At 46.6% G+C, this 14,845-nt stretch overlaps 1 protein-coding gene across 3 annotated transcripts in view; it reads right to left on the bottom strand.

The window, feature by feature from the left end:
* Positions 1-889: 889 nt before the first annotated feature.
* ST6GAL1 (ST6 beta-galactoside alpha-2,6-sialyltransferase 1) overlaps positions 890-14,845 on the bottom strand; it is a 123,145-nt gene continuing 109,189 nt past the window's right edge. For all 3 annotated transcript variants that reach the window (XM_079767403.1, XM_079767402.1, XM_079767404.1), the window contains 3 exons: positions 7,547-7,645; positions 6,284-6,458; positions 890-3,789 (listed from right to left, as the gene is read on the bottom strand). In XM_079767403.1, the coding sequence (XP_079623529.1) occupies positions 3,548-3,789; positions 6,284-6,458; positions 7,547-7,645 (516 nt within the window). In that variant the 3' untranslated portion in view covers positions 890-3,547. The remainder of the gene's footprint in view (positions 3,790-6,283; positions 6,459-7,546; positions 7,646-14,845) is intronic.

Raw genomic sequence — 14,845 nt, 5'->3', positions numbered from 1 at the left:
AGGGAATCTCCTCAAGGCTGCCTCAGGTCTCATCTGCCTGGACTTCCATTCCTGTGAAGCCACATCCTCCAAGAAGGTCATTCCCAGAGCTTTGGCTGGGGAGCTGGCCATAGGACCCTCTCTCTAGGCCCTTAGACAGCCACAACCCTTTCACTATCCTTTCCAGACCCAGGGGACTCTATTGTAGGTGGGGAGTTATAAGCAGGAGTACTTGCTAGGGCTGCTGTAACAAAATACCACAAACCGGGTGGCTTCAACCCAGCAATTTATTTTCTTACAGTTCTGGAGGCTAGAAGTCTGAGATGGAGGTGTCATCAGGGTTGGTTCCTGCTGACGGCTCTGAGGGAGAATCTTCCATGCCCCTCTTCCCTAGTTTCTGGTGACTTGCTGGCAATCTTTGGCTTGTAGGAGAGGTATTGTCAAACCAGTCTTAAAAATTCCCTTTGAAAGGTCTATGTAATTCCAGCCCCTGTGTGGGTTGGAATGTGTGGGTTTTATCATTTATCATTGCCTTCTTGGTCTTTGAGATCAAATCTCTGATCTGATCTCTGCCTGTCTCCACATGGCGATCTCCCTACATGCATGTCTATCCCCAAATTTCTATAAGGACACCAGTCACATTGGATTAGGGGCTCACCCTACTCCAGTATGATGTCATTTTAACTAGTTACCTCTGCAATAATTCTACTTCCAAGTAAGTTCACATTCTGAGGCACAGGAGATTAGGACTTCAACGTATGAAATTAAAGGAACATATTCAACCCATAGGGAAAGGCATGGAATTCCTTCTCCCCTTATTCCTGCATCTCCTCGGGATCTTTATCCAAACATTTTGGCTATTCCCTTAGGACATCATTCCTTTAAAGGTTTTAGACTCTTGGAAACCAAGGTAAGTACCGTCCTTTTATTTTGCTTTCTCCCAAGGTGCTGCACAAACAACAGCTTAGTCATGTGAATCCAAGCAAAAGCAAAAGAAAGACAAATCAATAAATCAGTCAGTATCTCACAGATGCTATCCTAACACATAAGTGACCATTCCTTTTCCTAGAGCACTGCAGAGGGGCTAGTGGGGGCAGATTTAGGGATTCAGGATTCCAGCCGTGTCCTCTTTGGAGATGAGAGGTGACAATCAGTTGTTCCCTTATCAAGTAAGAAGAGAGGGACAAACTTTTAAAAAAAACACATTTATTTAAAAATTTACATAAGCTTTGAATAATTCAAAATTAGCTTAGGCATTTTTTAGAAGATGCCTCAACTCCAAATCATGTCAACAGCTATTTGATTGGTGAAAGGATTAGAGGACCTCATGATTACTGTGGGAGACTGAACCCCTTAGAGAAAGGGGCGTTCCAATTTTTTAAACTATCTGTAACACATATTAAACATCTCACCAGATCAACAGTGTGTGCATTTTACAAGAGTTTCTATGTAGAGCACAGAATCACACTTAAATTAATTTGATCCCTTATATTAATAATAACTAAGAGCTAGCATCTACCCAGTGTAGTCTCAGTGTCCACACCAACATCTATCTCCTGAGGATGGAATGACACGTTCCTCTGCACTCAGTGTTCATGATTCAAAGGTTGCAATGCGTGAGTCAAATAAGAAAAGCAAGCCAAGAATTTATGGGCCCCGGGAGGCAGGCAAGACTAGTTCCACAGAAGTTAGCGGCCGAAGTGCTCCCTCCACCCATTCTCAAGCAGAATCAGGCCTGGGGTGGGCTGCAGGCAGGAGTAGGAGCATGTTCTGCCCCCTCCACTGCCTCAGATAGTCTCATGGTTGTTCTAAACAGGGTAGTAGTTGTCTCCCGACAGGACAGTTAATTTCCTAAGGACAGGACCCCACCTCTGGCCTCCTTCAAAGCAGGATGCTGTCCAGGTGTGAGCACAGAGCAGGTCCTTAGTCAGGGAAGGAAGAAAACTCTCATGTACTGAGCACCTCTTAGGTGCCAGGAACAGAGTCAGGGCAGGTGTTTCATGTGACCCTCACAACAGCACTGTGAAATAGGTTCATCATGCCCATTTTACAGATATGGAAACAGAGGCTCAGACAGGAAAACTTGCCCAGGGTGGCATGGCTAGTAAATAGGAGACTGCCCCTGACCACTTGCTAGAGAGGCAGCAGGGGAGGCCATTTGCTCACCTTGTGAAAATCAGTTATGGTCTCTAAGGTTCTGACCTCAGAGAGCAACTTTAAGTTCTCGGGAACCATATCCCTACTCCCTGAGAGACCTTTCACAGAAAGCCCATGAAGGTCAAAGACATTGAGGTCAGGATACTTTTAAAGGAGAAAATGCTTAGAAGTATTCTGGGAGGGGGAGGGCCATTTTAAAGGGAAAAACAAGATGATAGATAGAGGGAAGTTTGGGGTGAGCATTAAAAAGGAAGAGGTGGATACAGTGTACAATACAAACCCAAATAGTATGATAGGCTCAGGGCAGGCCAAGCTGAACCTAGAGAAATAAGGGTTTTGGCAATGTTCTTGTATCATCCATGGGGCTGCACTCGCTGCCTCACACATGGATTGGGATTTTCCTCAAAAAATAATTTGAGCCTGAAAGTTCAGGCAGACCATAGAGAATAAATATGGGTAATAAAGGCAGAAAGGAAAACATAACTCAAATGACTCAGACAAAATCTGCTTGACATGTTTCCCTTCTTTCTCTAAAACCCATTCCTTGGCCCCCGCTCTGTGAAGCCCTCTATGACCCACAGACACAGTGTGTGCTCCTCATCCTCAGGGTGCACAGACAGACAGACAGACAAACAGCAAGTCAACCTCTCTACAGGCCCCCAGGCCACTGAGCTCACTGCATCCTACTCGTCTGTCTTTCCCACTGAACTGTGAGCAACTTGAGGATGGAGACTATACATTCCTGTAGCTCCATCTCCATATGGAAAGAAATGTGGGTTCATCAAGACCCTTTGCACATAGGCACCCAGGCCAAGGGACCAGCCAAACAGCCTGAATGATAGGACACTGCCTCTCCCGAGGGCATGAACCTTGGGAGCAACTTCCTTCAGAGGAATCGAGCATGTTTCCTACACCCTGTAGCACTTACTTGTCCCCCCGCCCCCCTCAACTCCCTTCCCCAGAGCCACCCTATAGACATAATCATAATTTGGGAGAATTTCTTTCAAACATGAAATCAATGTCTAAGTGCAGATTTCAAGCAACATGGAGTGCTGGTTTGTGAGAAAACCAGCCCCCAGTTTGGGCAGCCCTGGTAGGAAAGGTAGGTCTTACATTTACCCGTGTGGAAGGAGGGGAAGACTCTGTCTGGAAAGAGTGCTAGGTGTGTGTGCCCATGTGTGGCAGGGGGCTTTGGGCTCACACACCTCTATGGCTATAGGGCAGGCTGGGCCTGGTTCCCTCGCCCTTGGTTTCCTGAAGCCCCAGGGCCCTTGCTGATGGAAGGCCTAGAGTGCAAGGAGCAGGCAGGAGCTGTTCGGAAAGATGGTCTTCCCAGGCCCAGGGTGGCCAAGAGATGGGCTATAAATGCCCAATGGAGGAGGGTGAGGGCACCCGGCCAGGGAGCCCATGCTCAGCAGTGAATGCTCCGGAAGCCAGGCAGTGTGGCTTTTCCAAGCAGGTAAATGTCCTCGTCTGCACCCTGGTTGAGGTACTTCACCATATTCTTCTCAAAGAGGAGCGGGTGGTAGGCGCCCATCGTGCAGGCACTGTCGAAGAACTTCTGGTAGTAGTGGCACACATCGGTCTTGCGTTTAGATGGCAGGAACTCGTAAATATCCACCTGGTCACACAGCGTCATCATGATGATGATGCCTGCAGAGGGGAGCAAGAGGCTAAGTCCTGCCCGACAACCCACCCTGCTCCTCGGAGCTCTGCCCAGTGAGTCCACAGCTTATGACCCGTAATTTGGGGAGACGTCTATCTGGATTTCCTAGTTATTCTTATGATTCCCATCATAAGTCCTTCTGGTAAGCCAATCTGGCAGGTTGTTCCTTGCGGGTCACTGAGCCTGATGCACGTTTGTATCCCTAGCACGCAGGCCAGAACCCGGTGCATGGCAGGTCCTCCCTAAACATTAGCAGATTGACGGACTCCATCCATCGTCAATGCATTTATCTATCTAAATGAGCTATGTGAAGAGAGGACAAGGCGACTGAGAAGACAGTACCATCACATGTACATAATACTTTCTAGTACTTTTATATCCCGAAGGAACCTCTTAGATGGTGCTATTTGGGAGAAGGTGTTTCTTATGGTACTTGCAGGAAACAGTGTGGAGAGGGAAGACTTTTCCTCCCTCAGCTGGGAGGAGATAAATATGGAAGAGGAGCATGCCATGGTCTGTGTTGATGGGCTCTGCTCACTCAGGTAAGGATTAGAGACGAGGAGGTGGGGCCACGTTGGTGCTCTCAGGGAGGCGGTGCAGAAACTGAGATGCAAACCAAACAAGAGGCAGGAGATTGCTGCTACCACCCACACCTGTCCCCACCTGGCTCAATCATCTCGTGCAGGACATGTCCTTCAGGTTCTTCATCTGCCTCAACATGGTTATCTACCTACCTCCTACCACCCAGATTATTATTGTTAGGATACAATAAGATCATGGCTCTAAGACCCCTTTTGTCAACATAAATATAGGGAAACTTTATGATGGAACAGTTCTCACTAACAGCAAAACTATAAACTGCTAGCAGCAACTTTGTTCCAAAAGAATCAGATATGCGGAAAGCCCTCTGGCTGCCCGTGGTCCAATGGGGGAGAAAAGATACATCTGCAACTAAGGGATGTAGGCACAGCAGGAGTGCTAGAAATTATGGGATGGAGCACTTCCTATAAGAGAGGGCTCAAGTAAACCTCCCAGAGCACTGGTGTGGGGGCTGACAGGGGCCATAGCCATGAGGGATGACCAAGAGGGGAGGATTAGTGGTGGAGGGAACAGCATGGGCAAAGGCAGGGCAGTAGAGAAATATGTTCCCCATAATGCTTCCCCAACTATTCCTGCTCAAAGGGCTCCAGGATAAGCCCCAAATCCACCCATTCAAAAGTTGAAGAGAGATATGAAGATGTGAAACTGGAAGAGCCCTTGTCTATTTCTATAAGAAGTACCTCTGATATTAAAAACTTATTTGCTCATTTATTCAGGGAACATTTTCCACAGGGCTGTCCTGTGCCAGACTCACAAAAGATGAGTCAACCATAGTCCCCACCCTGAGGGAGTTTGCAATGTAACAGGGGAGGTCATAGTCCCCACCCTTGAGGGAGTTTGCAGTCTCATAGGGGAAGTGGAAAGGCAAATGACACAATGGTGAGTGGTTGGGGGGCCGTTGGTGGTAAGTAACCCACTCAGAGGCCCAGAGGAGGGAGCTTCCCTTCCCATGCACATAACCAAGCCTAGAACCTTGTGGACATTGCCGATGGTCCAGCTAAACTAAAAGTGAAAGGGAGGGAAGGCAGATATTCCCTAAAGGCCAAGGGAACTGGAGAAAGTCCAAGAAGAAAGTCTATAGCCAGCATTCAGGGCCCCTCTGTACTCTGACCGCCACCCCTCCCAACCCACTCCACATCAGCTCCCACAGCTCTGTTCATCGCTCCCAAACCCAGTCAAACTTCACTGCTCATTCTCTCAGGGCCACAATTAGCATGAACAATTTTTAAAATTTTAAATAAAGTATTATTGATTCTTCCTTTATCTTCAGATTTCACTATGGCTCAGCATATTATTATTCATCCTGTCTTTATTTAAAATTTTGATATTTCATTCATCATACAATTTTGCATTGTGATTTTTAAAAGATATTGTGTTAAGATACTATCTTGTTCCTGAATTTTTTGGCACACGTTTAAGTGGTATGGCTGATGTCAGCGTCTCGCTCTCCTCAATGGAGTCCCAGCCCTGTTCTCTCTGTGTTACCACCTCCCCTCTTGTCTGTGCTTCACTCCACATCCACCTGCCAAATCTGCCCCTCTCACAGGCCTGATGCAAAGCTACTCCTCCTCAAAGCTCTTGGACTGTCCACCTAGATAGTGTCCTCTCTCCTGTGGCACCACTAGGATAGGTCGCTTCCTCCTCTCGCAAATTGAATGCTACCTCAGACACCTGACTGAACTCTCCCACTGAACATCCTAAAGAAAAAGGAAGTCTATCTTATTAATCTCTGTAACTTAGCTGGAAACTGGCATAGTGTACAAAGCCAGCAAAAACCCAGTAATTATTTGGTAAACAAATGAATGAACGAATGAGACCCCAGGAGAAAGCTAATCTCCTCTATAAACAAACACAAGAGGTCTTTCCCAGACATAGACTCACCAAGCATCCCAGAGGACGGGGGGTTTGGCTGAATCTCCTCTGGGGAGATTTCTTGAATGATGTCCCACAGCTCCCAGGGCATCTGGGGTCTGAGGATGTAAAAGGGCTGATCAGGATGCAGTTTACGATAGCTCTTGTAGTTATCAAAGAATCTGTAGTCAGGATTCTTGTACCACTGAAAAAGAAGGAAATGATTTGTCTCAAGGGGAGAAGTATGCAGTGCCACCAGTCATCCTCAACTGGGGACATGGGGAGGAGGGGGGAGAAAAGGAGCAAGGAAGAATCCTGAGGCACGGCCCTCCATTAGAGAAAATTTCAGACTTCCCTCCATATCACAGCTCTCATTAGCAGGGGGAGCCAGCATGTAGCTTGTGCTCACAGGGGATTTTGAGCATGGTGACCCTGGAACAGCTTCAGATTTAAAGATCATAGAATCTGGGAATGATATCAGTGCTGCAAGGGGCCCCTGGCACCATCGAGTCCCACCCTCATTTTTATTTTTATGGGGGCAAAGATCAGTGCAAAACTGTGGAAACTGAGGCAGTGGGGGTGGGAAAGATCACCAGAGCTTGCCAACTATTGCTACGTCCAACTTGCAAATTCAGTGTCCCAAGAGCCGTGTTCTCTGTCCTTCCTAAAGCCATTCTCCTGTGGCCACTGCAGCCCACGTCAGAGAGAGGCCAACTGCCACGCATGACAGTGAGAGGGCCATTCTGGAGAGGCCGAGTCCAGCAGGCCTGACACTCCCGTCTTCTTCCCTTGAATGAGCTGATGTTACAGATCTGGCCCTTTGCTTAGGAAATCAAGTCCTGAAAGAGGTGACTTTCCCTCTCCACATTCCAGTTTCCTCATCTGTAAATGGAAGCAAACCACACTTCTGTCTACTTCCTCATGTTGTTATGAGAGTGAAATGAGGAGAATTCTGGAAATTGAAAGTGTGGGGCAAGGGTGGTGACACGATTTATAGGACTATAACCCACTATCTATTCCTGCTGATGCTCGTCAGGAGTAACCTCACCACACAGATAGCAAAAGAGCCACTGTTCCTCCTGCAACAAACCATCATTAGGAGACCAATAGAAGGCAATGCGGACCAGAGCATGGGGAGCCCTGGTGCAGGACAGAAATATGTCCGAACTGCTGTCCAGATAAAGTGGGGTGGCACAGCCAGTCCTCCCAGATGGCCCAGGTCAGCCAGGAGCTCGGGAAAAGCTATTAGCAAACAGGAGACTCGATCCCTGTTTCCGGGGGACACCCACTTACCTTGGGAATATCTGAATGGTAAACAGATGGGTCCCACACAATCAGGATTCCCTCGTTGTACAAACTGTCTTTGAGGAAGTTCTGTTCCGTGGTGACCAACTGCAGGAAGAAACAGACAAGCTGTCACCTGGACATGGACATGTAAATGTTCGATTTGTCCCACATCACAAGGATCACCTGAGACCTCCAAGCCCCACGAGGCTTCTAAGATTTCATGCAGCACTTAACTTCAGTGAGAAGAAGGCAAAGATGCCAAACTATGTGGTCCTCAAAGGGCATTCTGTCATAATTAATCAGCCATAGAGCAGAGAGGGTTGCACTCAGACTTGGAGATTACTGGGTGAGGGTATGGTGAAAAAGGCTTGTGGATAGTCCCTTGCAGTTATACCTCATAAGAGGGGCAAGGGGATGAGCTTTAAAGTCAGGATCTCATTTAATTAACATAGTCCCTAGAAATCCTTTTAATCACCTATAAAGTCCAGTATACAGTGTTTACAGATTGTGATGGAGATAGACTTAGCACCTCTCATGAGTCCCACATGGCCAATGATTTCTGCTGAGTTGGAATGGAGGGCTGTGTCTGTAGCTGAACACCAAATGAAGTCATCAGTCTGTGTGTAGAGGCCATGGTATATACAAAAACATGCACCTCTACACACGAGAATCTCACCATGCTGGTGAGATGCTCACACATAACCTGCTGAAGACCAGTCACAGCTCCTCTCCTCCCCCACGTTCCCGAGCTTCCAGACTGGCCTGCAAGCAATAGTTAAAGCCCACTGGGCAAAATGTGACTTATCATAAGACTCCCCAACAACTGTGCTAGATCAATTTTACAAAATGCATTTAGTTCCTTAAAAAAATAATATGTATGCCCTTTGACTCAGTAATTTCACTGTTTTGGCATTTATCCTAAGCAAATCTAAATTTGGGGAGAAAATTATGCACAAAAATGTTAATTAAATTACATACCAACATAAGAAAAGTGTGGTGGCAAGTGAAAGATACCAGAGTTGGATACAAAAAGACCTGAGCTCAATTCTTGGCTCTGTCCTAACTTATCTGGTGACCATGAGCAAGTGGGGTGATCTCCTTAGGCTTTCATACTCATCAGATGGAGTACAGGAGTAAATGAGAAAGACAGAAACGCGGCCCCAAAGGTTTACAGTGAAATAAGTCAGGTCCCTCTTAAGAACTCCAAAACTGAGATATGAGATCAACTGTCAGACATTCCCCTTAAAATGCAGGTGGAAGATGATGCTGCTTAGGTAGAAACTGAGAGGAACACATCACTGAAATCAAATCAAGAACTGACTGAAAATAAAAGCAAGAATCACAACAATAATCCCACCTTCCCTGGACCACTCACCATCATGAAGGTGGAGACCTAATTAACCTCACTGCAGTGACATTGATGAACAGCTATGGGAGGGCAGATGGTCTGTGTACAACCCAAAGAACAGCAATATGCACAAGCCCCTTAGGTCATTTGGCTACATCGCCTCCATACCTTCCCCCAAATGTAGGGAATCCCTGGAAGCCTGGCGAATATAATCCTGTCCTCAGTATATCTTTCAGGCAAGAAATACGGGTGGTGGGCCCACCTTGGCCAGGGATTGTGCAGTTGTACAGGGTGCCAGGGCGAGGATGGCCACAAGGTGAGTGTTAAGGAACAAATATGAACAGGCCAAGCCAGGGGAGTGTGATGATGAGAGGGAGGCTGTCCAGGACAGAAGAAGCAACGTGTACAAATCTCCAGATGTGAGAGTGTGTGGCAGAGACTGCTAGGTGTCACCCAGTATCCATTCTCTCTTTCTTCCTTGGTAACAAACACTTCAGATGGTTACCTCAAAACATGGTTAACTAAAATAAAGACTAGAAAATACTGAATGTAAACTGTAATGGGGGAGGGGATTTAAATTTAAAATAAATAAAAAGAATAGAAAAAAATAAATAATGGCTACCTGAAATAAAAATTCCCCTGCTTCCCTTAAAGCAAACATTCTGGCCAATGGTGTGTAAGCAAGTATGACTTCCTGGAAATGTCCTTAGAGGCAGGGTTATGCCCTTCCTTGTTCCTTCTTCCCCCTTGCTGGCTGAAAGTGGGTGTGATGGCTGGGGATGGAGCAGTCATGTTGGCTCATGAAGTAGAAGTCACATGGTAGGATAGCTGCACAGGGTAGTAGAAGCCTGGGTTCCTGACACTCTGGACCCCACACCAGCTCTAGAATCTCTACCTCTGGACTTCTTCTTTTTTTTACATGAGAGAGAAATACATTTTTCTCTTATTAAGCTAGTGTTAAGTGGTAGGCAGAGTGTTCCTGTCACTTGCAGCCCAACCTAATTCTCAGCGAGGAGCTTGTTAGGGAGTTTCAGGCTACCCAGTTGTGGTTAGGATACATTGGGAGAGCTGGAAGGGACCAGAGACATTTAAGCAGGGGTCATGCAAGGGAGCTCAGAATTTCTACTATAGATTATGGCAACAATAAAGGCTTTCAAGTAGGACAGATCTGAATAGTCTAGTTTTCTGGAGTAGAGCTTTTAGAGAAAAGGAGAACAGACATAAGCTGCAGCTGTAGCCTAAGTAGGAGAAGAATGAAGAATAGTTACAACTGTCAGTTGTAGGCTTGCAGACTAACTGGATGCTAAAAGTGAAGGAAAAGGGGTGGGGGTGGGGGGGTCAAAGGTGACTCCTGGACCTCGAGCCATTTCCTAAAATGAGAACATAGAAAGAAAAGCAATTGCTATGTGCCTGTAGGGGGTTTGAAGTTCACAGATGAGGCAACTGGCCTAAAGTCCCACAGCTGAGGCCATAGGAAATGGAAATGAAATTCACATCTCCCAATTTTAAGTGCTGTCCTCTTTCCATGGGGACATTGTACTCATAGCACAGGCATTCGGTGCTGCAGTCCAAAGGCAGAGCAGGCCTCCTGGCACATGGGGCTTAGCAAGACTGAGCTGGTGACAGCAAGCCCAGGGGACAGCAGGCCTCCCTCCCATTCATGTCTTCTAAGACAAAATTCTACAACTTCACTCCCCCTCCCCCACTTAACCTCCCCACCCCACCCCAAACAGCTGGCATGTTGAAAGCACAAGTTTTTTCTTGAGCTCTGCTTAGAGCACTGACACCAGGTGCTTTATGGTACTCATGAGGATTAGAGATAACTGGGATTTTTTAAAATGTCTCCTTCTGCCATAGCCCCTCTCCAACAATTTTCTTAGAATATAAAGCAAGAGGCCAGTGGCAGCAACTTCTGGCACCCTGAGACTTTCCCAGGATCTGTGGCTCCTCTGTCCTCAGAAATCTTAAGAGAAAAGCACAAAGTTTCCTCCTTTACAATAAAGGATAACAGCAATGCTATGTGCCTGTAGGGGGTTTGAAGTTCAGACGAGACAACTGGCCTAGAGTCCAACAGCTGACAGGCCATCGGAAACAGGCATGGAACCCACATCTTCCAACTTTAAGCACCATCCTCTTTCCATGGGGACATTGTATTCACAGCACAGATAACAACAGACACCATTCAATGATGCTTATTCCAAGCCAGATATTTTCATATATTATCTCAGTTCATTGTCATGATAGTTCTAAAGTCAATTATTAATATGCCCATTTTTTAAAATATATTTTTATTGATTTCAGAGAGAGAGAGAGAGAGAGAGAGAGAGAGAGAGAGAGCGAGAGTAAGAGATAGAAACATCAATGATGTGAGAGAATCATTGATCCGTGGCCTCCTGCACATCCCCTACTGGGGATCAAGCCCGCAACCTGGGCATGTGCCTTGACCTGGAATCGATCCATGACCTCCTGGTCCATGGGTCAATGCTTAAGCACTAAGCAACATCAGCTGGGCAGTATACCCATTTTTATAAACAAGGAAATATAGATACTAAGTAACTTGCCCAAGCCAGTTAGCAAGTTACTTAGGGGACTCTGAATTAGAGCCCTTTTGACTGGCCCCAGAATCCACACTTATAATCTACACAGTACACTGCCTCATACAAGGAGGGTAGCATGGGACACCATAGCTCTTGCAAGGAAATTGCAGAGAAAGCACGTGATGAGGATTATGGACGTGTTATAAGAATTTTGCCTTTTGTTTGAGTTGTTGTTTGTCACAGCAGGAAGATCTTTGAGGGACTAGATCCAAATCCTTTCTTTTCAGATGGGAAAACTAAGGTCCAGAGAGAAGAGAGACTTTCTGAGGCTTCAAGGTGAGTTTGAGGCAGAACCAGGACCAGAGGTCAGTTCCTTCTAAAGTATTCTTTCTATTCCCATAAGGCTACCTTCACAAACCACAAGATATTCAAACAAGCCAGCGCACTATTAGGATCTGGGCCACCCTCAGTTCTCACAGCACCCAAAGGGGAAATGAGCTACTTGAGCTACTTAAGGCTAATGAAAAAGTAATTCATGAAACTAAGATGAGGTAGAGATAAATTCTAGCTTTATCCAGGAGAAACAGAAAGTGGCAGTGGCTGGGATCTGGTGGACAGAAAAGGGTGAAGCCACAAGCCCCCCCCCCCCCCCCCCTCAATCTTAAATAGACATGGCTCTGAACTTACCACATTAATTCTGGCAGCCCTCTGAGTGAGATTCAAAGAGTTCCATACCAAAAAAAAAAAAAAAATCCTCCGAAATGCTCAGGGAATTGGGGGACTGCTTTGAGTCTAACACACTCTGTGGTCTTCGGTCACTTCCCCTCTACATACCTCATATGCCTTCATTTATAGGACACTACCATCCTCTAGGGCAGTGGTCACCAACCTTTCGGACCTCACGGACCACCAGTGGTCTGCAGACCACCAGTTGGAGACCACTGCTCTAGGGTCCTTCCCAGGTGACCAGCAGTGCCTAGAGCACATCTCAGTCTGTCACTTTTTCAAGTGCAGCAGAAAGGACTTGGGAGAGAATATAGCTCCTCTCAAATGCGCCTGTACTCACCCACATGCAGAGTCTGGCCTGAGTTCAGGGATCCTTGGGGACCTCTGGATGAGGAGAGAAAGTCATTGCCAGAGAAACAAGTCCCCAAGGAACACCTGCCAGGAAAATGCTACCCCAGGGAGATGGAGTGTTGCTATTTTAGCAACCTGTTTAAAGTGACTTTTCCAATCATAAAGTAATAAATGCTGCCTGCAGAAAGTTAGAAAATACAAGAATATACACACGTATCTATCTATCTATCTATCTATCTATCTATCTATATATATATATATATAAAGGAAAATGATAATCACCCATAATTGCATTCTTCAGATCTTACTACTGCGACTATGTTGTTTTGTTTTGTTTTGTTTTTTCCATTTTTGACTGGTTTGTGTCCCCAGCCCTCAAATTCTTATGCTGAAGCCCTAATCCCCATATGACTATATTGGAGACAGGGTTCTCAGTGAGGTAATTAGGGCTAAATGAGCTCATAAGGATGAGGCCCAAACTGATAAAACTAATGTCTTTTTAAGGAAAGGAAGAGACACCCAGGCACACAGAGGAAAGGCCATGGAAGACACTGAGAAAAGGCAGTCATCCACAGGCAGAAAAAGATCTCAATTTTGATGGCACCTCAATCTTGTATTTCTGGTCCCCAGAACTATGAAAAAATAAATCTCTGTTGTTTAAGCCACCCCATCTGTAGTATTTTGCTACAGCAGCCTTAAGAAACTAATATGCTCTCTGGGCATGCGTGTATGCATAGACATTGATATATCTTAACTATAGAATCCAGACTTAGTGGTTATATTACTCAGACAACAGCCCAAGTCCATGTCTCTTCATTGATTCCTCATAGTTCCTAGCCCCAAATAGGCATGAAAAGAAAGTTCTAAGAGGTTATATAACTGCCCAAGATCACAAAGCTAGGTAAGGATGGAGCTGGGATGCCCACCAAGGTCTGTCTGATCTTCTCTGACCATGCGAGGCAGCTTTCATTAAAAAATGGTAAGTGGGCTGAGACCGGTTTGGCTCAGTGGATAGAGTGTCGGCCTGCGGACTCAAGGGTCCCGGGTTCGATTCCGGTCAAGGGCATGTGCCTTGGTTGCGGGCACATCCCCGGTGGGGGGTGTGCAGGATGCAGCTGATCGATGTTTCTCTCTCATCGATGTTTCTGACTCTCTATTCCTCTCTCTTCCTCTCTGTGGAAAATCAATAAACTATATTTAAAAAAAAAAAGGTAAGTGGGGAGGAACCATGATGGCGGCATAGGTAAACGCCTGTACTTGCTGCCTCCCACAACCACATCAAAATTACAACTAAAATAAAGAACAACTGTCATCCAGAACCACAGGAAAACTGACTGAGTGGAAGTACTACAACTAGAGAGATAAAGACGAAAGCACACTGAGACTGGTAGGAGGTGTGGAGGTGCAGAATGGGCTGGTTCAGCACCCGGACATGCCGCTTTTTTAATTGGGAGGGAGATCGCCTCTTTGGAGGCCACCTGGAGGAGCAAGGAGTCCCAGACCCACACCAGACCCCTAGCCCAGGGTTCCAGAGCTGGGGAAAGGAGTCCCTATGAGCAGTAAGAACTACGGGCTGTAAAAACCAGTGCAGATTGGGGTTGAGTGACACACAGGCTGCTAGAGACACAGCTGCTCCTCTTTAAAGGCCAGCACCGTGAAATGAATTTACAAGCTCCTGCTTGCTCTGAGCTCCAGTGCTGGGCAAGGCTCTGGGGGACCCAGACAGGTATGGGGAGAAACTGGATTGTCTGGCACCAGGGCAGGAACGCAGGAGTGGCTTTCTTCCAGATGGAGGTACTCACAGCCATCAGCGGTCATTGTGCTCTTGTTGGGAACTCCCCGGTGCAGGGCTGACTGGCAGACATTTCTGTTCACTCCGCCTTGGAGATTCTCTGAGACCCCACTCCATCCAATTTACAACCCCACCCCAGCTGTGTGCAGCAGCTTTTGCATATGAATAGCCTGTCCTTTCTCAGCCTAAATAAAACGTGTCGAACAAGCTGCAGCTGGGTCAGGAGCCCCAAAGCTATCAATAAAAGGCCCAAGGCTGGCACCAGCACCAGCCTGCCTTGCTTCACAGTTGGGCCTCATCTGGGCACTTCCAAACCTGATACAAAGAGGAGGAATCTGCAGATCTCTCTGTAGCTCCTGCTGGGTGGTCCCAGGCAGTAGCTGACTTTGCACCTCCTTGGAGATCCAAGAGCCAGTGTACCCAGTGGTCAGTGTGAGATCATACCAGATTATAACTCTTCACATCCATAAGTGATACACTCAAGGGGCAGACTCAGTGAGCACCAAATCCCCACTGCAGCAAGTCTTGCCCCATTAGGGTGTCTTCTGTAC

This window comes from Cnephaeus nilssonii, assembly GCF_951640355.1.
Source record: "Cnephaeus nilssonii genome assembly, chromosome: 3".
Taxonomy (NCBI): domain Eukaryota; kingdom Metazoa; phylum Chordata; class Mammalia; order Chiroptera; family Vespertilionidae; genus Cnephaeus; species Cnephaeus nilssonii.
The sequence above is the reverse complement of the archived record's forward strand: the minus strand, read 5'-3'. Positions and strand labels throughout refer to the sequence as shown.